Raw genomic sequence first — 19,501 nt, forward strand, 5'->3', positions numbered from 1 at the left:
CCTGGGCTCTTGTTTGCCTTGTTGCTCAACGCCAAAGCTCAAGGGGCGGCAGCGCGGCCGCGCTTGAAGGTGCCGTGTCCCCAGTCCATCCCTGGGGCTGTCACCTCCCCTGGGCTCCAGCTAGTTGGGTTTCCCAAAGCCCCCATGGCACTCACAGCCCTCCTGCAGCACCAGAGCTCAGCAGAGCCCAACTCATCCTGCGAAGGACGTGGGTGTGGGGAAATGCCTGCGGATAAACCCTGCTGTGGGGCAATTCCTTCCCCAGCCAGGCTTTCCCAGGAATGAGTAGAATCTGGGAGGAGCAGGGAGCTGTGCCTCCAGCACCCTGCAGTGTTGCAGGGGATGGTGATACCTGTGTGATGCCCATGAGGTGCCCAGTGAGCAGCTCCAAGGCTTGAGGCTTCTGGGAGCTGGTGCCACTCCAAAACAGGGAGCATCACTCCTCTGTAGCAGCTCCCCATGGCATTCCCAGCCCTGCTGGCCACACACTCCCCACAGCCCTGTCAGGGGATGCACCCCCTCTCTCCCTGTCCCCTCTCTCCCTGTCCCCATTGCCAGGTGCTTCTCCCAGGCTCGGTTCCTGTGGGTCCCTGGGCTGGTGGCAGTGGGATGAGGGAGCACCTCGGGCCGAGGGGGGGTTTGGGGTGGCCGTGCTGGGGTGTTGATGTCAGGCTGGTGCTGGCTCTGAGCTCAGCCTTTGCTGCCCAGGTTTCCAAGGCAGGCTGGTGTGAGTGGGCAGCAGGACACAGCTCCCGGGACCTCTGTGCCAGGGACACAGCAGGAAAAGGGGTGACATGAGCAGTGCGGGTCTCACCGGCCCCGAGGAAGGACGGGGCACAGACCCCCGGTGCAGGCGAGGGGTCTGGGTACGGCAGGACAAATCCCTGCGGGAATAAACCTTGTCCCTGGGCCTCCGGCCAATCCCTGGGGGCTGCGAGAGGCCCCGGCAAGGCCACAGCGGCCAGCAGGAATCTGGGTCACCGGGAGCGTAAACAGGCTCCTTGGCCGGCGAGGCGCGTCCCGCCGGGAGCTCCTGTTTGCTCGCCGTCCCTGCCAAGCCGGCGCTCCTCGGCGCTGGGCTGCGCGATCCTTGAACCCTGCGCGCCACATCGCCCGCCGGGAGCGAGTTCTTGGGCCGCCGCGCTGGCTTATCTCCGCGGAACTGCCCCTCCGGCATAAATAGCGGCGGCGGAGCCTCGGCCGCTCAGACGGGACGAGCAGCAGCGGCAGAGATTGCTGGTAAGAGCCTGGGCTGCTCCAGAGCACCCGCGGTGCCCAGGGACAGAATCCTCTGCTCGTGGGACACCGCGGTTCCCACCGTCGGGCTTCGCCCGCGGCACCGGCGGGGATCCCTCGAGCCGGGCTGGGGGCTCGGCTCCCGCTGGGGCTGGATTTGCCCAACTTCCTTGCTCTGCCCCCAGGTTCAGCGCGAAGATGAGAGCCGTGGTGTTGACCCTCGCCCTGCTCTGCCTGACGGGTAGGTCCGGACGGGGCTGGGGCGGCGGCGGCTGCGAATCCCCGCGGGACGGAGCGGGACGGGGCGGCCGAGCCCGATGCGGGCGCTGCTGGAAGCCTCCGGCTTCCGAAGCGCTTTGCAAGTCAGGCTGCAGCCAAGAGGCTCCCCGGTCCCCTCCCGAGCCGGGCAGGACCCCGGCAGGGCTGGAGCCGTCCCCGCTGCGGTCCCGCCGGCACCGGGCAGTGTGTCCTGAGCACACCCGGCTCTCTCCGTAGGCACCCAGGCCCGCTCCTTCTGGCAGCAGGATGAGCCCCAGGCGCCCCTGGATCGCCTCAGGGACATGCTGGATGTGTACCTGGAGACAGTGAAGGCCAGTGGCAAGGAAGCCATCTCTCAGTTCGAGGCCTCTGCCGTGGGCAAACAGCTGGAGTAAGTGGGGGCCGTGTGGCAGGGGCTGGAGGGGGATCCCTGGGTGCTGTGTGTGACCTCCCTCTGCTCCCACAGCCTGAAGCTGGGTGAGAACCTGGACACCCTGGGTGCAGCCACCGCCAAGCTCCGTGAGGACCTTGCCCCCTACTACAAGGAGGTGCGGGAGATGTGGCTGAAGGACACCGAGAACCTGCGCCAGGAGCTGACCAAGGACCTGGAGGAGGTGAAGGAGAAGATCCGGCCCTTCCTGGACCAGTTCTCTGCCAAGTGGACGGAAGATCTGGAGCAGTACCGCCAGCGCCTGGCCCCCCTCGCCCAGGAGCTGAAGGAGCTCAGCAAGCAGAAGGTGGAGCTGCTGCAGCAGAAGCTGACCCCCGTGGCTGAGGAGGCGCGGGACCGGCTGCGCGGGCACGTCGAGGAGCTGCGCAAGAACGTGGCACCCTTCAGCGACGAGCTGAGGCAGAAGCTGAGCCAGAAGCTGGAGGAGATCCGGGAGAAGGGCATCCCCCAGGCTGCCGAGTACCAGGCCAAGGTGGTGGAGCACCTCAGCAACCTGCGTGAGAAGGTGACGCCCCTGGTGCAGGACTTCAAGGAGCGCCTCACCCCCTACACCGAGACCCTCAAGGCCCGTTTCATCTCCTTCCTGGACGAACTCCAGAAGAGCGTGGCCTGAGCCGCCAGCCAGTGCGGCCAGGGACTGACCCCAGCCCCGCAGCCGCCTCGGGGTGCTCCCTGCCCTGCCCCGGGTGCTTCCCCTCGGAGGGCTCTGGGGATGAGCTGCCAGAGCCCTGGGCCAGCCCAGCCCTGGGGTGTCCTCCCCAGAGACCCTCTCCTCTCCTCCCTACCCCCTTCCCTCCCCTCCTTGGTGTCACTCTCAGCTTTGCCTCCCTTTTGTCAAATAAACATGACTTAAGTTATTGGAGCTCGCTCAGTCTTTGCAGTGGATGCTGGAGGGCACAGCCTGAACTGGGGCTGGGGGCAAGGGATTCTCCAGGCTGAGGGTACTGGAGAACCCAAGAGGGAATGGGGGGACAGGGAGCTGGTGTTGGGGTGCCCTGGGCTCACCCTGTACTGAGCCCAGCTCTGCTCAGAGTGCAGCCAGGATTGGACTCACACAAAGGGCGCTGGGACTGGGTTTGCAGGACCTGGAGCCCCCTGGACTGTGGAAGCAGACCCCAGCTCCTGTCACCCTGGGCACCGTGACAGGGCCATGTGTAGCCCCAGTGCCGGTGTCTGTCCCAGCCCTCCCTCTCTCCACAGCTCACACTCCTCCTCCCCATCCCCACAGCGATGTCACCACAGCCATTTGCTTCAGCCCCACTTTATTGAGAGAACCACGACAGCGGGTGGGAGCCGGGGGGACCCCAGCCCAGTGGGACCCCAGCCAGTCCCTGGTGGGGCTACATGGCCGGTGTCTTCTTCCAGAGCTCTGCCAGCTGCTCCTTGAGCCAGACCAGCCGCTGCTTCACCAGCTCCGTGTTGTCCGTCAGCCACTGCCTGTGAGGGGAGGGAGGGCAGGGGATCAGTGCGGGGCCCAGACGGGCTCCCCACTGGGACTGGGGGACAGGGACAGGTCCTGAGCTGGGGGCAGTCGGGGGCACCTGGCCTGCTGTGCTGCCTCTGACTCCCGCACCCTGCTGAAGGCATCCTTGGCCATGGCCGAGGCTTTCTGGGCGAGCTCCTGCACCTTCTGCACCAGCGCCTTCGGCTCCTCGGGCGAGTCGGCCCCTGCGAGCAGGAATCAGTTGGGAGTGGGGGGACGGGGCCCCGGGGCTGTGCCCCCCCGGAGTGAGCCCCGACGCCCTCCTCCCGCACAGCCCTCGCTGTCCCTTACTTGCTCCCACTGCCAGGACGGCCGTGCAGGCGAGCAGGAGCAGCAGCGACGCCCTCATGGCTGGGGAGAGAGCAGAGCACATGGTGGGGGTGGCAGGGGGGGCCACAGGGGTCCCGACCCCGTCCCCTTCCCAGCACGACCCTCGCCAGGGGTGTCCCCACTCACCTGTGCCGGGCTCTGCGACGCGGGGGCAGCCCCGGGCTCCCCCTTTATACCCTCCCCACGGCCGCCCTTGAGGGGGTTTGTGCAAAGGTCAGGGCGGGGGGCTGGCCGGGAGTGGGGCACGGGGGGGGCTGCAGGGGGGCTGCATCCGGCCAGGAGTTGGGAAATCCCGCGGGGATGGAGCCTGCCGGGGCTCCGCGTGTGTCCGTGTGTGTGCACACACCTGTGCACACGTGTGTCTGTGCACATGTGTGTCTGTGCACACGTGTGTCTGTGCACATGTGTGTCTGCAGGGCACAGCGCGGTGACTGCAGCCCTGGGGACACGCCTGGGGCCCTGGGCACACACGGCACAAGGGTGACATCCAGCGGCTCCGGCCCCGGGCACGGCGCCCTCGGGCACCGCGAGAGCCCTTTGGACCTTGTCCTGTCAGTGCCCGGCCGGTCCCTGCCCCTGCCCGCGGTGACACATCCCGGCTGCTCTGCAGCCCGAGCAGGGGCCCGGGGTGGGGGTGGGCTGAGCCGGGGGTGCAGGGCTGCACCCCAGGGGTGTGCCAAGGGCCCAGTGCCCACGGCCAGCGACACGCACGGCCCCCCCATTCCCAGGCACACCAGCACCCGTGGCTGCAGTTCCTGAGGGGTCCTGACCTGTTCCTCTGGCAGAGCTTCCTCCAGGAGCCTGGACTGGGAAGGAGCAGTGCCACTCCGCACATACACAGCCTTGTGAACTCCCAGCTCCATCACAGCATCACCCTGAGCCCGTGTCCTGCCCTGCTGCCCATCCCAGGCACAGCACAGCTGGTGGCAGGGCTGGGGAGTCCCCTCAGTGTCCCCCAGACCCCATGCCTTTTCCCATCCCCACACATCCCAGGTACACCACCCCACACCCTGGGTACTGCACAGCTGGCACCAGCACAGCCACCACGGCATCCCACGGAGCAGTGAACTGTCCCCTCTGCCCAGGGTTCCCATCCTCAGGAGGGGCTCAGCCCTTGTGTGTCCCGTGTACCCCCAACCCCTCTCTGCCCTGGCACCTCACTGGGAGCTGGTGGGTTCACCGGGGCCACGGGTGATGTCAGGGCTGCAGGTGATGTCAGGGCTGCGCACACATCAGGTGCTTCCACGTCTCAACTTTGCTAAAGTCCAAGCCCGGGCTGTGTCACAGCCTGCGTGGAAGCCACGGGGGTGCTCAGGCTGCATAAATAGTGCGGGGAGCTGCCGGCTCGGCAGGTACCACGGCCGTGGCAGCACAGGTGAGCAGCTGCAAGGGCTGGGGAGAGCCAGTGCCTCCATGGCCTGTGGTGGGGCAGGTGGCAGGGGGCTGGGGGGCTCCCGGCCTCTGGGGCTCCCTTCACCTCCTCTCTGTGCTCCCGCAGGAGTCCCCAGTGCTCAGGATGGCACCCAAGGTGGCAGCCCTTGTCCTGGTGCTCCTTGCAGTCTCAGGTGAGGTGATGTGTGGGTCCCTGGTGCTCGCAGGGGGGTCCCACCCCAGGGCAGCAGTGGGGACCTGCTGTCCCCGGGGAAGTGGGATTGTCCTGGTACTGATCCCACCATCCCCTTGCAGGGGCACGGGCTGATGTGAACCCCGACGAGGTGGCCAGTGTGATCTGGAAGTACTTCACGGAGCTGGGCAGCAATGCCAAGGAGACGGTGGGCCAGCTGCAGCAGACTGAGCTCACCAAGCAGATCAAGTGAGCTGAGCCATGGGCTGAGGCTCGTGGGGGCTCAGGGGGCTCGGGGGGTGCCGGGGGCACACGGGCACTGACCTGTCCCTTCTCCCCAGCACCCTCCTGAAGACCAACCTGCAGAGTGTCAGCGCCTACGCCGAGGACCTGCAGGAGAAGCTGGTGCCCTTTGCCACCGAGCTGCAGGCGCGGCTGGCGCAGGACTCGCAGCGGCTGAAGGAGCAGATCCGGAGGGAGCTGGCAGAGCTGCAGGCCAAGCTGGCGCCCTACGCCGATGAGGTGCACCAGCAGATCGGCACCAACATCCGCCAGCTGCAGGCCAAGATGAGCCCCTACGCCGAGGAGCTGCGCTCCCAGGTGGACCGCGGGGCCGGGGAGCTGCAGCGGGTGCTGGAGCCCTACGCGACCGAGCTGCGGGACCGGCTGCAGGACAACGCCCAGAGCATCCAGGCCTCCCTCAGCCCCTACGCCGACCGGCTGCAGGAGCAGATCGACGGCGGCGTGGAGAGCCTGAAGGAGCGGCTGGTGCCCATGGCCGATGAGCTGAAGGCGCAGGTGGGGCAGAGCGTGGCGGAGCTGCGGCGCGGGCTCAGCCCCTACGCCCAGGAGGTGCAGGACGGGCTCAACCGGCAGCTGGAGAGCCTGACGGCGCAGATGGAGCGGGCGGCCGAGGAGCTGCGCGCCCGCCTGGCCACCAGCTCCGAGGAGCTGCGTGCCCAGCTGAGCCCGCTGGCGCGGGAGCTGCGGGAGGCGGCGAGCGGCGACGCCGAGAGCCTGAGGCAGCGCCTGGCCCCCCTGGCCCAGCAGCTGGACCAGCGCGTGGGGCAGACCCTGGAAGCCTTCCGGCAGCAGGCAGCTCCCTTCGGAGAGGCCTTCGGGAAGCAGCTGGTGCAGCAGCTGGAGGAGATGCGCGGGAAGCTGGAGTCGGGTACCGCCGGAGTGGAGGATCACCTGCAGCTGCTGGAGAAGGAGGTGCGGGAGAAGGTGTCTGCCTTCCTCAGCACCATCCCGCCCCCCGAGAATTGAGTCCCCCCCGGTGCCACGGGGAGGTGACACGGGCTGGCCAGCTGTCCCCACACACTCCGAGCATTCCCAGCCTCTGCCCGCAGTAGAAATAAACCTTGTGATGAACATGTTGGTCTGTGTCCTTCCTTCCCCACAGTATCCTGCTGTCCTGCCCCAGGACGGGCAACCTGGGCAACCTGGTCCAGCTGCTCTGAGGGGGGACCATCACCCTGAATGTTCTGGGGAACCTGGGAGAGGGCACAAAGGGGGAGGCAGGTGGGCGAGGGGCTCAGTGCTGGCTGGAGGTGGTGGCAGCCAGGTGAGCCCAAGGGCCAGCACGGGACCAGGGCCCCGACATCACCTCACTGGGGTGCCACAACAGCCCGGGGGGCTCCAGAAGGGCAGAGCCCCGGGATGCAGCTGTGCATCCCCACTGTGCCGCGGAGGACGGGATTCTGCGGGCCGTGCTTCAGGGAGAGGAAAAGGGAACTGACTGAGCGATGGTCACAGCGAGCCCCTCGAGCCGTTCTGCTGGCGGGACGGGAAGGGAAGGGTTGGGATGAGACTGGAGAACGGCCAGCGCTGCCTGGAGCGACCTCACGCGTTGGCACAGGCGAGGGAGCCGCGCGGACTTCGGTGCCGGAACAGCGCCGGCGACTGCTCGGCGTTTCACCCCGGGAGCGCCGGACTTCGCCCCCCACCCAGGGTGCCCGTTTGTATTCCCGGGGGAAAAAAGCCGAGCACGGCGGGCTGGGTATCCGGCGGGAGCGGGCAGCCCCAGGAAAGGTGTGCTCTGTGCTCCCTGTCTGGGCTGCTGACACCGCTCATGCCACCCTTCCCTGGCACAGCCGGCGCCGGGCTCACCCTCCCGAACCCATCCCAGGGGTCCAGGCTCCCTTTCCACCCCCTCGGCCTCTGCGACAGGAGGTGCAGCCGGCGGCCCCATCCCCACCGCCCCGGCGGTTCCCTCCAGCATTCCCTCTGGGATGTGAAGGTCGGCTTCGGGGCAGGGTCAGCGAGCGCGGGGGGCAGCGGGCGGTCAGGTGACCGTCCCCCAGGTCACCTCCCAGGAACGGGCACGGACCTCCACGTTGTGTTTACACGGAGTGAGGTCCAAAAAGCCTTCCCGTGCCGCAGGGCCTTATCGCCCGCTCCTCTGCTCCCCCCGGACCTATATAAGGGGAGCCGCGGGCCGGCTCCCGGCGGGAGGGACACGGGAGGCACCAAGAGCCAGGTGAGGGACGGGGACACCTTGTGCCTGGTTTGGCTTTGTGCAGCCGGAGGAGCTGGGTGTGAGTTCAAAGGTGCACAACGGCAGGGTTACAGGGGACCCAGGTATTATGGGGGACCCCAGGTGTTTATAGGGGGACCCCAAGTGTTATGGGAGACCCCAGGTGTTACAGGGTGTGAAGCAGAGCCACCACCCTGTGAGCACTTGGCAGAGCAGCCTCTCCCATCTCTCCCACAGCCCAGCAGAGCCCGGCCCAGCAGACCATGCTGCTGAAGGCTGTGCTGCTCCTCTCCCTCCTGGCTGCCTTCCCAGGTGGGTGTGGGCACAGGGGAGGGGGGGGGGGGCAGCACCACGGACACCCCACTCATGCCACCCTCCCACCCTCAGTGTCACCGGCCCAGGCGGGGCAGGGCAGCTTCTGGGAATACCTGAGCCAGCTGACGGGGGACAAGGACAGCCTGGAGCATGGCCATGGCAAGCTGGGCAAGGACATCACGTGAGTACAGTGCCCAGGGTCCCCCAGCACAGCTAGGGCCCTGCTTCTCTCCCCGGGGGCACAGAAGCTCACGGGAAGGCCCTCGTGGGTGTTGGTGTTTATTAGGGGGCAGTGTGGGCACAGAGGGGTGCTGTGGTCAGTCAGGGGTGCTTGGTGACTGTCTCCTGCAGGAACCTGAAGGAGAGCATTCAGGATGGAGTCGGCTACATGGGAGACTTCCTGGGGAAGCTGTCACCCCTCCCCAGGGGCCCCCAGCCCCAGCTGTCCCAGGACTCGGACAGCCTGCGGAAGGTCATCCGGAGGGAGCTGGAGAGCCTGCGGGTGAAGCTGTCCCCGTACGTGGACGAGGTGCACCACCAGGTCGGGAAGCACCTGGACGACCTGCGGCACCAGCTGCAGCCGTTCACGGAGGAGCTGCTGGACGAGGTGTCCCTGCGGGCGCGGGAGCTCCGGCGGCAGCTGCTGCCGAGCCGGGAGGTGACGGCGCAGCTCCTGGAGGGTGCCGGCGAGCTCCAGCGCTTCATGGCCCACTACGCCGACAAGATCGCCTTCCACACGGACCAGGTGAAGGACATCTTCCACCCGTACGCCGACAGGCTGGTCACCGAGATCCACCGCAACGTGCAGGAGCTGCACCGCTCCGTGGCCCCGCACGCCCGCGCCACCCCCGAGCAGCTCAACCAGCACATCCAGGAGCTGTCGGCCAAGCTGACCCGCAACGCGCGGGACCTGCACCAGCAAATCCAGAAAAACCTAGAGCAGCTGAAGGCGAAGCTGAGCCTGTACCCCGAGAGCCTCGGGAAGCCCCCGGCCCCCCCCGGCCGATACCGGGAGGCGCTGGCTCGGGAGGTGCAGCGGCGGGTGGAGGAGTTCCGGCGGGACACCTACGTCCAGATCCAGGCCTTCACGCGGGCGCTGGACCAGGAGACGGAGGAAATGCGGCTGAAGCTCAGCGCCCGCCCCGACCCGCCGGAGGAGCCGCGGGATGCGCCGCCGCCGCCCGTGGAGGACCTGCGGGCGCAGCTGGACGCGCTGTGGAGGGACCTGGCGCTCAGCCTGGGCGGGGAGGCGGGCGGGGAGCGGTGATGGGCGGGGGTCACGGGCCTGGGTCCGGGCATGAACCGCAATAAAGGCGCCGCCATCGTGGCCATGGGAGCACGTGTCACATGACCGCCCGGGGCACGTGACCGCCCTGGGACACGTGACCGCCCCGCCACGTGACGGCGGGCGGGCATCGCCATGTCGGCGCTGGGGGCGATGGAAACGGGCCCGGGGTCGGGACCCGGCTCGGGGGGGTCCCTGTTCCGGCCCCTCAGCGCCGACGACGGCGAGCAGCAGCCGGCGGAGATCGAGTCCCTCTGCATGAACTGCTTCCGCAACGTGAGGGAGCGGGGAGAGCCAGGGCTGGGCCCCCATGGGGGTCTGCGGGGGTCGGGGTGTGCAGGGGTCCGAGGGTGTACAGGGGTCTGCGGGAGTCGGGGTGGGAGCAGGACAGGGGTTGGCGGGTGGGGGACACAGGGGGCTGCAGGGATGTGGGTCTCGGTACAGGGGGCTGCAGGAGCAAGGGAGGATCCACTGGGGGCCGCAGCTGGGGCGGGGGGCACTGGTGGGATGTGGAGGGAGGTGGGCAGGGGCTGCTGGGGTGGGGAGAGGTTTGGGATCAGGGAGCTGCCCACGCCGGGAGGGGCTGACAGGGATGTGGGGCCTGCGGAACGCTGCCCTGAGGGTTCGGGTTCCCACGACAGGGAGTGACGCGGCTCCTGCTCACCAGGATCCCCTTCTTCAAAGAGATCATCGTCAGCTCCTTCTCCTGCGACAGCTGCTCCTGGTCCAACACAGAGATCCAGTCAGCGGGCAGGATCCAGGAGCAGGGCGTGCGCTACACCCTGGCTGTCACCTCGCGCCAGGTGAAGGGCACTGGGGGCTGCCCTGTGCACACCTTTGTCCCTCACGGGCTGGTCTGGCTCCAGCCACAAAGTGTTTATCTTCTGTGCTGTTTGGCAAATAGCTTTATTTGTTTGGCAGTAACTGTTCCAAGCACAAAATGTGCACGTTCCCAGTGGAGAGGGGGCTGGAGCCAATGCTGCTGCACAGCCCAGTGTGGGAGCCCCTGGATCTGCTGGGGATCCTAATGCTGCTCCCCAACTGTGTATACAGGACATGAACAGGGAGGTGGTGAAGACTGACTGTGCCATGGCTCGAATTCCAGAGCTGGACTTTGAGATCCCTGCCTTCTCCCAGAAGGGAGGTGGGTGACGTGCCCCCCAGCTCAGAGCAGTTTGGGGGGGTGCTGTGGTGTGTGAATGGTGCCATCACCTCTGTTTTCTTCCCCTCTCCAGTCCTCACCACCATCGAGGGGATCATTGACAGAGCTGTGGCAGGCCTGGAGCAGGACCAGCCCATGCGCAGGGTGAGGTGCTGGGAGAGGGGGAGTTCCTCAGGGATGGCAAATCCGTGGGTTGATCATCCCCTGCCCGCTGGTGTTGTGCAGGGATGGTGGGGGAGAGCACTGGGGGCTCTTGTGCCAGGATCACCTTTGCCATCAGCTCTGGGCAGCCCCTGCAGCAGCTGGACTCAGTGATCTTGGAGGTCTTCTCCAACCGAAGTGATTCCGTGTCATCTTGCAGGCGACAGACGAAGAGGTGGCCAGGAAAATAGACGAGTTCATTGGAAAACTGAGGCAGCTGAAAGAAATGAATTCCCCCTTCACCTTTGTGAGTGCACACGGGAGGGAGGCCCCTGTTTGGCACGGGGAGTGCAGGATGGCTCCCTCAGGCTCCCTTTTCCCGCAGATCATCGACGATCCCTCAGGGAACAGCTTTGTGGAGAACCCCCACGCGCCGCGGCGGGACGACGCCCTCGTGGTCACCCACTACAGGAGGACCCCCCAGCAGGCTGCTATGCTGGGACTGGAGGTGACTGGGGCCTGCTGGGCCATGTGCTCTCAGCCTGGGGAGCAGGGCTGATGAATCCCTTGTTCCCTGGGAGTCCTCAAATTAGGGAACCTGCTTCTCTTGCAGGGGGAGGAGGTGGATGCGAAGCCGCCTGACGCTGCAGAGGATCTGAGGGACGAGGTGGGTGATGTTGCAGTGCAGAGGTGACACCCAGGAGAGGTGTTCTGGGCTGACTGGGACATCCTGACCCCTCTTTTCCTTGCCCTGCCCCAGGTCCTGCAGTTCAACACCAACTGCCCTGAGTGCAACGCTCCGGCCAACACCAACATGAAGGTGGTGCGTATCCTTTGAGAGGGGTGGGCGTGGGTGGGGGTCTGCAGGGAGGTGGGGTGAGGTGAGGGTCCCTGTGCTGACCCTGGGCTCCTCCTGCTGCACCTGGATGGATTCTCTAGTGGGGCCTGCCAGGGTGCAGAGCTGTCTCAGGGCCGCTCACAGTGAGCTCCTGCAGTACCTCGGGAAGGACCGAGGCTGCTGCCTTGAGGTTTTCCTTGACTGTCTGCTCCAGAAATCCCACACTTCAAGGAAGTGATTATCATGGCCACAAACTGCGACTCCTGTGGGCACAGGACGAATGAGGTGAGCTGGAAAAGTGCTGACCTCTTTTTTTTTTTTTTTTTTTTTTTTTTTTGTGGGGGGGGGTGGGTGCCTTTGTCCCTGAGCTCTGCTTCCCAGTGTGGTGGTTTGGAGCTAGGCTGGGAGAGAGGCTGGATTTGGGGGCGGTGTCAGGAGGTGCTTTATGCTGGGTGTTGAGGCTCTGTCCCAGGTTTGGGGTTGACTTCAGGCACTGTACCGGGTTTCCAGTGGCCTCTGGGCTGCTCTTAAAGCACTGTGGTGTGATTTGAGTGTGAATTGCATGGAGCTGACTGCCAGCTGTTCCTAGGTGAAGTCTGGAGGAGCGATTGAACCACAAGGCACCAGGATTACCCTCCGGATTACAGACCCTTCTGACATGACAAGGGACATCCTGAAGGTACACTACCCTTGGATACCTGCCCTGTCCTCCTATGGGGGCTGTGGGGAGTCCAGAGGGGCCCAGCCATCCCTCCATGGGGACTCACAGGGTGTTCACTGTCACAGTCTGAGACATGCAGTGTGGAGATCCCAGAGCTGGAGTTTGAGCTGGGGATGGGAGCGCTGGGGGGGAAGTTCACCACGCTGGAGGGGCTGCTGAAGGACATCCGTGACCTGGTGAGTGTGCTGTGCCAGCCTGGTGGGGCTCAGCCCCCTCTGTGCCCCTGTTTGGGCTGGCCCTGGTTCTGGCTGCCTCACAGGTGCTCGCTCACCTGCCCTTCCAGGTGGAGAGGAACCCCTTCACTCTGGGGGACAGCTCCACGCCCAGCAGGACGGGGAAGCTGCAGGAGTTCATTGGGAGGCTGCAGGAGGTGAGTGTGCTCTGGATTCCCATCCTCTACCAGAAGTGCTGAAGGATTAGGAAGAGCCTTGATGGCTGGACCTGCTCTATTCCTGCAGATCATAGACGGGAAGAACAAGGCTCACTTCATCATGGATGACCCTGCAGGCAACAGCTACCTCCAGGTACAGCCCTGGGCCCCTGGCGTGGGCTCTTCTGTATTCCTCTGGGGGTTCTTGGGGGCAGGGTGCCCCAGCCTTTGGAAAGAGGGCAGTGCAGGAGGTTTTCCCCTCTCCCCACAGAACGTGTATGCCCCGGAGGAGGACCCGGAGCTGAGGGTGGAGCGCTACGAGCGCACCTTTGAGCAGAACGAGGACCTGGGGCTGAACGACATGAAGACGGAGGGCTACGAGCCTGAGGGCGCCTCGGGCCGGTAGCAGGGGGCGCTGGACCCCTCCGGCCCCTTTCCCAGCCGCTCTAGGGACCAGGACTTGATCTGGGGCCAGGACTCTTCTCCCCTTCCTGGGAGTCAGGGGAGCTGCTCCAGGCTGAAGGCAGTGGAGCTGGGCCTCGGGGCCTCCCTGCGGGAGGTGTTATGTTGATGGGGGGGACGGGGGACTGGAAATCGGGGCCGCGACCCCCAAATAAAGGTGTTTGGATAAAGATACACGGACAAAATAAGGGAGGCGCCGCGTGCTCCATTCACAACGCTGGGCGCGGCCTGGCCACGCCCACAGCCCCATTAATGGCTCCGCCCACGGCTCCGATCGCGGCCTGGCCACGCCCCCCGCGCCTTTAATGGCCATTGCCCGTCTGGCCACGCCCAATCGCAGCTCTGTCTGTGGCCGCTCTGCGCTCCGGCCACGCCCACACAGCAGACACGGTGTGGCCCCGCCCCTTCCTGCCGGCGCGGCGGTTGCGCGTCAGCGGCCGCGATGGCGGCGCCGGGGGTGTCCAAGGCCGAGTACCTGCAGCGGTACCTGAGCGGCCCCGCCGCGCCCGCCCAGCCCCGCCGCCGCCGCAAGAAGAGACCGCCGGGCAGCACCGGCAGGGCCGGGTGAGTCCCGGGGGGAAAGGGGGCGGCGAGGCCTGCGGCGGGCCCGGGTTGCGCGGTGCCCCAAAATCTCCCCAGAACCCCGCCCTGAGCTCCCCTCCCGGAGCCGGGACGCTCCTGACGGTCTCCCCGCCCGCAGGATGCGGATCGTGGATGACGACGTGAGCTGGAACAGCATCGCCGCCGCCCCGCAGAAGGAGGAGGAGGAGGACGACGAAGCGGACATGCCTGTGGTGAGCCGGCGGTTTCAGACGCCAAATCCCTTCTCCTCCTGTTTCCCCGGGTGGGATTCCTGCTCGGAGCCCTGGAGAGCTGTGTGAGCTGTGTAGAGCCTGTTCTTAATGGCTGTACGTTTTCCAAGAGCACAGCAGTTCTGAGCATCGCAACAGCTGCTGGAACAAGGCAGGAGGAACTGGGCTGGCTGGTGGCTGCTGCAGTGTAGCTCAGGCTGGAAACCTTGGCAGTGAAGGGAGAAACGTTGAAGAAAAAGGCTTTGGAAAATTGTTTTGAGATTTCTCCCTGGGAAGGCAGCTAAAGGATGGTCACACATCAGTGTCCATCAGCAGTTCTGCTGAATAAGTTGTGTTGGAGGGTGGGAATCCTGCCTCTTTTTTCCTTCACAGCCCTCTTGTTTACCGTGGTGATGTGTTTCCAGGTGGCAGAGTTCATTGATGAACGTCCTGATGAGGTGAAGCTCATGGAGGAATTCCGAACAAACTCCAAGTGGAAGCTTTTGGGAGGTGGGAGCAGAGCCTTCCACCCTCCCACCCTAATGTTTGACTGCTCTAAACAGTGACACAAGTTAAAACTAAATCCTTGAAACACTGGAGGGCTCCTGAGCTGTGCAGAGCCCTAACAGTGGTCACTCTCATTGTTTTCCTCTAGACCAGAACGAAGATTCCCAGAGTTCGGATATTTCGGGACCTGCCAAGTCTGCCACGAGGTATGGGGGGCTTCAACCAGGAATTCTGCTCTTGGTTCACTCTGGTTTTCTGGTTTTGTCTCTCTGGTTCTGCAGTTTCCAAGTGCTTTGCTGTAAATTGTGGGCACAGGTGTACATGGGACTTTTCCCTGCTGGATAACTCCTGCCTGGGAGGGGGGCTGGCAGCTCCCTGGGTGTGTGTGACATGGGGAACAGCGGTCCCATAGTCCTCTGACAGTGCCAGGAAAATCAGGGTGATGATTGCTCTCGATTTGAGTGATGGTGAGGGTGGAGAACTGAAAATTCCAGCTGTCCCATGATCTGGGCTCCTGGGAGGGTTTCTGGGGTGTGCTCTGGGGAGGCTGTGGCTCAGTGCTGCAGGTCCCTACACAGAGGTGCAGAATCCATGTGAACTCACCTTCATAGAGCTGTTTTCAGCCTTGACTGACTCCACAGCTCTGCAAGTTTTGTTTCTGAACACACCAAACACAAACTGAGCTCATTGTCACCTTCTCCTGTCCTTTCCCTCCCAGGCAGCAACGCCACGACTCCCCGGACCCTTCGCCACCGAGGGGGGAACACAACGGCTCCCTGGACCCCTCTGCCCCGAGACGGCAGCGCCACGACACCCCTGATCCATCCCCCCCCAGGAGGAAACGCCACGACACCCCTGATCCATCCCCTCCCAGGAGGAAACGCCACGACACCCCTGATCCATCACCTCCTAGGAAAAAACGCCACGATACCCCTGATCCATCCCCTCCCAGGAGGAAACGCCACGACACCCCTGATCCATCACCCCCCAGGAGGAAACGCCACGACACCCCTGATCCGTCACCCCCCAGGAGAAAACGCCACGACACCCCTGATCCATCCCCTCCTAGGAAAAAACGCCACGATACTCCTGATCCATCCCCTCCCAGGAGGAAACGCCACGACACCCCTGATCCATCACCCCCCAGAAAACAACGTCATGACACCCCTGATCCATCCCCTCCCAGGAGGAAACGCCACGACACCCCTGATCCGTCACCTCCCAGAAAACAACGTCATGACACCCCAGACCTGTCCCCTCCCAGGCGGCGACAGCGTCAGGACACTCCAGACCCCTCCCCTCCCCGGCGACGACGCCGTGACACGCCAGATCCGTCACCTCCCCGGAGGCAGCGCCACGACACGCCGGACTCATCTCCCCCCAGAAAACAGCGTTGTGACACCCCAGACCTGTCCCCTCCCAGGCGCCGCCGCCACGACACCCCGGAGCTGTCGCCTGCCAGGAAGCAGCGTCACGACACCCCTGATCCATCCCCTCGGAGAGACAAGCCCAGCTCACCCAGTCTGAGGAAGAGCCGAACGAAAGGTGAGTGTGGGGACAGGTGGGACACACCTGCCCTGTGCCATGGGCTCTCCCCGCCCTGCCACCATGTTCCACGCTCCCACAGGTGGATCCACGGGTGGGTTGGTGCTCTGCAGGCATGACAGTGATTCCTGTTCCCTTGTATGGGATTATCAAATTTTCACACTCTGATCCGTTTCCTCCAGGACGGAGCTCTCCAGCTGGGAAGGGCCAGCATAGGTCACGGAGTCCCCCGGACCACTCCCCACATCGCCAGGACACCAGGGGATCTCCCAGGAAGGTAAGCATTGCCTCTTTCCTTTCTAGCTGTTTGTTGCTTCCTGCTGTGAAAAACTGGAAGTCTAATGACTGGCAAATTGGGGAAGTTTTTGTACAAATGGCTTTACCAGGGCTGTCCCTGCTCTGTCCCTTGTGGTTTTGGGTGGTCCCTTGTTAGACCTCTGGCTCAGTGTGCTGTTCTCAGCCAGCTTAAACGTGGGGTTTGTTTGATTTCCAGGCAAACACGATGTCATCTGGGGTCAGAGCTGGCTTGGTGTCAGCGGAGGTGCTGCAGAAGGAGAAGCAGGAGCTCCAGAAGCCAGACAAAAGCATGAAGCACCTGGAAGGTAGGAATGTAGGAACATGGCCCGAGCCCAGCTTACCTTCTCCTCTGCTTCAGCTGCTGTGGCTTTGGGTGACAGACTCTTTGGGAGAGTAGGACAAACAAAATGAAAGTTACAGCAATTGAATTGCACAGAGGTGGTGAAACATTCCAAAATGTGTGACTTGAGGCATCTGTCCCCTCCAGAGGAATCCCGGAATGCCAAGACGGTGTTCCGAGACAAGTCCGGGCGCAAGAGGAACCTGGCACAGGAGCAGCTGGAGCAGAGGCTGAAGGCTGAAGCAGAGGCCAAGAGAGAAGAGCAATATGCCAAGTGGGGAAAAGGGTGAGGTGCTCCCGATGCTCCCCATCTCCTGCCTTTAGCCTAGTTTGGATCTGCTTCCAGTCTGGTGGTGTTGCATTTCACTTCATCCCAAGTTTGGGTCTGGACCAGGGGAGTGCATGTTCCACATGTCTTACAGACCCCTCAGTTGTTCCCTGTGTTGCTGGAGGTGCATTGGGAATGCTGCACACCCAGTGGGAGTTGAGGAGCGTGATGCATCCTGCAAACTGAACAAGTCCCGGGGAACGATTGCTTGGGTTTGGGTGAAACTCTGTGTTTTCCAGGCTGGCACAGGAGAGGCAGCAGCAGCAGAACGTGGAAGATGCCATCAAAGAGATGCAGAAGCCCTTGGCCCGTTACATCGATGACCAGGATCTGGATCGAATGCTGAGGGAGCAAGAGAGGGAAGGAGACCCCATGGCTGCCCTCATCAAAAAAAGGAAGGCCAAGGAGAACAAGGAAAAAGGTTTGGCTCTGGAATTACACCTGTGTGTGGTTTAATGCCTCAGCAGTGTAGAAAGGCAGCTGCTCTTCTGTAAATTGCTGGAACAGCTGAGTCCTGAGGGACTTTCTCTGTGGTCTCTGGAGTTACTGCCTTGTTACCAGTAATGGTGACTATGATTTCTTAGCTCAGAGCAGGATCTGCTGAGTTAAAACTCGGCAGGGTGCAGTTTGCTGAAGTGGGCCTTTGGGAGCTTCCTCTGGGAGCTGGGAGGCTGTCAGGTGGCCTGTGCACCCTGCCTGTGTACCTGCAGACACCCCTTGGATGGGTGAGGATGTGACCCCCTGGTTGTGCTGAAAACAGCTGTTCTGCTCTTTTTGTTCCAGAAAAACCCAGGTACAAGGGACCAGCACCTCCACTCAACAGGTTTAACATCTGGCCTGGGCATCGCTGGGACGGTGTGGACAGGTACTTGTTTCTGTTAAAATAGAGTAAAAATAAGTGAATTTTGCTTCAGAGTGGCCATAGTGTAAAGATTCCCAGTTACTGGATGAGTGAGGTTGTTGGCAGTTGGAAGTTTGAATAGATTAAGTTACAAATGGGTGATGGGACAGAAGGACAAGGCTGGTACTCTCAGGAGGGGTGTGAGTAACCTCAGAGATGTGAACTGTTGGTAACCACAGTAACCAGAGCAAATGTAGTGGAAAACTTGTAGGACCTCTACCAAGCTTTGTGGCTTCAGAAAAGCTTCTGCCCAGCAGCTCCTGGTCACCTGGGTGTCCCTTTGCAGGTCCAATGGGTTCGAGCAGCAGCGCTTTGCCCGGATTGCCAACAAGAAGGCAGTGCAGGAACTCGCCTACAAGTGGAGTGTTGAGGACATGTAGGTGAGACAAGAACTGTGCAGAGCTCCTGGAGTGATCCCCTGGACATCACCTGCTGCCAAAGCTGTGAAGAGTGGCCTGCTCTCCCTGGAACAAGCCCTGTCCTTGGCATCCAGTATCCCAGTGGACCATCTTCTGAGAGGCAAGGCTGGATTCCCTGTCAACCAGGGACAAGCTCAGAGACTTGCAGGGGCCACTGCCTGCAGGAGCCCCCAGCTCTCTGTGGAAGACACTGGTTTCTGGTCCCTTTAGATGTCTTCTAACAAACTCTTTTGTTCTATGCCAAATGGTTTGACCTCTGAGAGTGGTTCCCAAGCCTCAGGTGTCCTAAATCTCAGGTGAAAATATGCCGAATGCTTGGTCACGAGGGAGTTACACTCATGCAGTGGGTTGGTCTGCTCCAGAACTCACGTTAAGTTTGGCTTCTGAACTTCTGCTGAGTTTGTGTAGTTATTGTGCCCTGTAGATCCCAGAGTCACCAAAGTGCAGTGAAGTTCAAACTCAGCTTCTCCTGGCCCTGTCCAAGCAGGAAAGTGAGCAGGGAATGCTCTGGCACTAGAAGAGCGACCTGCATTGGGCAGCAGGATCTTCTGGAGTGCCAGCAACTCTTTGGGGGGGTCCATTTCTTGTGGAAGTAAAAGTATGGAGAGTGGTTAAATTGCCTCCCTTATACTTTGGAGCAGCTGGTTCTCCCAGACCCTTCTGGACAGTGCTGATCTCAGCACTTCCCCCACGCTGCTGCCTGGGGCTCTGGTGTGAAGTGCAACAACCCCTCCCCTGTGATCAGATTTGTCAGTCTCAGAGCTGGAGGCCGGGCAGAGCTTCCCTTAATCCCTGCGTGCCAGAAAGCACTTGTGGAAATAAATACAGTTGTTCTTGTTGAGGGGCTGGGGAGCAGGGATGGAATGCAGGCAGCAGTTTCCATGGAGGTGCCTTGGCTGCAGCAGTGGGCAGGGGCAGGGCAGGATCGCTCTTTCCAGGGATTCTCCAGCGTTAGGAGGGCTGTGGGTGGGAGGGATAATGGCAAAATCTGCCCTGGAGTGCCAGACTCTTGGGACTTAGCAGTTTTTTATCCCTGTGTAATGTTTCTAGCAGTCCTGGAATTGGTGTGTACACCTGTAAATAACACCTTTCTTTTTTTACGTGATTTTGTGTGGTGGTGGTTTTTCCAAGGTGGGTAAATCTTTCCCAGCCTGGGCCCTGTTGCAGCCTGTTGGGCAGGGAATGGTTTGGGAGTGGGAGGTGATGGTGTGAGGTGGGGGCTCCCAGGGTGTTGTCAGCCTGCTCAGGTATTTCCAGTTGTACTTCCCCCTTCTGTCA

At 62.8% G+C, this 19,501-nt stretch overlaps 6 protein-coding genes across 17 annotated transcripts; 5 read left to right on the forward strand and 1 right to left on the reverse strand.

Moving 5' to 3' along the window:
- Positions 1 to 1,127: 1,127 nt before the first annotated feature.
- APOA1 (apolipoprotein A1) lies at positions 1,128 to 2,802 on the forward strand. The gene is made up of 4 exons (XM_051812189.1): positions 1,128 to 1,239; positions 1,422 to 1,477; positions 1,732 to 1,885; positions 1,961 to 2,802. The coding sequence occupies exons 2-4, from the start codon at positions 1,435 to 1,437 to the stop codon at positions 2,556 to 2,558; spliced, it is 795 nt and encodes a 264-aa protein (XP_051668149.1). The 5' UTR covers positions 1,128 to 1,239; positions 1,422 to 1,434; the 3' UTR covers positions 2,559 to 2,802.
- Positions 2,803 to 3,190: 388 nt separating this feature from the next.
- APOC3 (apolipoprotein C3) lies at positions 3,191 to 3,949 on the reverse strand. The gene is made up of 4 exons (XM_051812190.1): positions 3,885 to 3,949; positions 3,720 to 3,779; positions 3,487 to 3,613; positions 3,191 to 3,382 (listed from the first exon to the last, which is right to left on the reverse strand). The coding sequence occupies exons 2-4, from the start codon at positions 3,775 to 3,777 to the stop codon at positions 3,286 to 3,288; spliced, it is 282 nt and encodes a 93-aa protein (XP_051668150.1). The 5' UTR covers positions 3,778 to 3,779; positions 3,885 to 3,949; the 3' UTR covers positions 3,191 to 3,285.
- A 1,086-nt stretch (positions 3,950 to 5,035) lies between these two features.
- On the forward strand, positions 5,036 to 6,696 carry APOA4 (apolipoprotein A4). The gene is made up of 4 exons (XM_051812188.1): positions 5,036 to 5,133; positions 5,257 to 5,323; positions 5,445 to 5,571; positions 5,664 to 6,696. The coding sequence occupies exons 2-4, from the start codon at positions 5,275 to 5,277 to the stop codon at positions 6,589 to 6,591; spliced, it is 1,104 nt and encodes a 367-aa protein (XP_051668148.1). The 5' UTR covers positions 5,036 to 5,133; positions 5,257 to 5,274; the 3' UTR covers positions 6,592 to 6,696.
- Positions 6,697 to 7,296: 600 nt separating this feature from the next.
- Positions 7,297 to 9,390, forward strand: APOA5 (apolipoprotein A5). 4 transcript variants are annotated; one of them, XM_051812186.1, is made up of 4 exons: positions 7,297 to 7,356; positions 8,039 to 8,113; positions 8,189 to 8,297; positions 8,468 to 9,390. In XM_051812186.1, the coding sequence occupies exons 2-4, from the start codon at positions 8,065 to 8,067 to the stop codon at positions 9,381 to 9,383; spliced, it is 1,074 nt and encodes a 357-aa protein (XP_051668146.1). In that variant the 5' UTR covers positions 7,297 to 7,356; positions 8,039 to 8,064; the 3' UTR covers positions 9,384 to 9,390. The 4 variants fall into 4 exon arrangements, with proteins under 4 accessions (XP_051668146.1, XP_051668143.1, XP_051668145.1 ...); XM_051812183.1 differs by lacking the exon at positions 7,297 to 7,356 and adding an exon at positions 7,363 to 7,862; XM_051812185.1 differs by lacking the exon at positions 7,297 to 7,356 and adding an exon at positions 7,423 to 7,564.
- A 112-nt stretch (positions 9,391 to 9,502) lies between these two features.
- ZPR1 (ZPR1 zinc finger) lies at positions 9,503 to 13,287 on the forward strand. Its single transcript, XM_051812187.1, has 14 exons — positions 9,503 to 9,677; positions 10,043 to 10,204; positions 10,455 to 10,545; positions 10,637 to 10,707; positions 10,925 to 11,011; positions 11,090 to 11,212; positions 11,318 to 11,371; positions 11,465 to 11,531; positions 11,757 to 11,827; positions 12,132 to 12,221; positions 12,329 to 12,439; positions 12,547 to 12,633; positions 12,722 to 12,787; positions 12,905 to 13,287. The coding sequence occupies exons 1-14, from the start codon at positions 9,537 to 9,539 to the stop codon at positions 13,037 to 13,039; spliced, it is 1,356 nt and encodes a 451-aa protein (XP_051668147.1). The 5' UTR covers positions 9,503 to 9,536; the 3' UTR covers positions 13,040 to 13,287.
- Positions 13,288 to 13,499: 212 nt separating this feature from the next.
- On the forward strand, positions 13,500 to 19,328 carry BUD13 (BUD13 homolog). 9 transcript variants are annotated; one of them, XM_051812177.1, is made up of 13 exons: positions 13,500 to 13,659; positions 13,796 to 13,889; positions 14,312 to 14,396; positions 14,542 to 14,599; positions 15,112 to 15,260; positions 15,300 to 15,338; positions 15,378 to 15,938; positions 16,121 to 16,215; positions 16,432 to 16,540; positions 16,723 to 16,861; positions 17,143 to 17,324; positions 17,687 to 17,768; positions 18,091 to 19,328. In XM_051812177.1, exons 1-13 carry the CDS (start codon positions 13,538 to 13,540, stop codon positions 18,182 to 18,184), a joined length of 1,809 nt encoding a protein of 602 aa, XP_051668137.1. In that variant the 5' UTR covers positions 13,500 to 13,537; the 3' UTR covers positions 18,185 to 19,328. The 9 variants fall into 9 exon arrangements, with proteins under 9 accessions (XP_051668137.1, XP_051668134.1, XP_051668136.1 ...); XM_051812174.1 differs by having other exon boundaries at positions 15,112 to 15,338; XM_051812176.1 differs by lacking the exon at positions 15,300 to 15,338 and having other exon boundaries at positions 15,112 to 15,299.
- Positions 19,329 to 19,501: the final 173 nt, after the last annotated feature.

This window comes from Manacus candei, unplaced genomic scaffold (assembly GCF_025592945.1).
Source record: "Manacus candei isolate 608988 ecotype Guabito, Panama unplaced genomic scaffold, ASM2559294v1 h1tg000086l, whole genome shotgun sequence".
NCBI lineage: Eukaryota > Metazoa > Chordata > Aves > Passeriformes > Pipridae > Manacus > Manacus candei.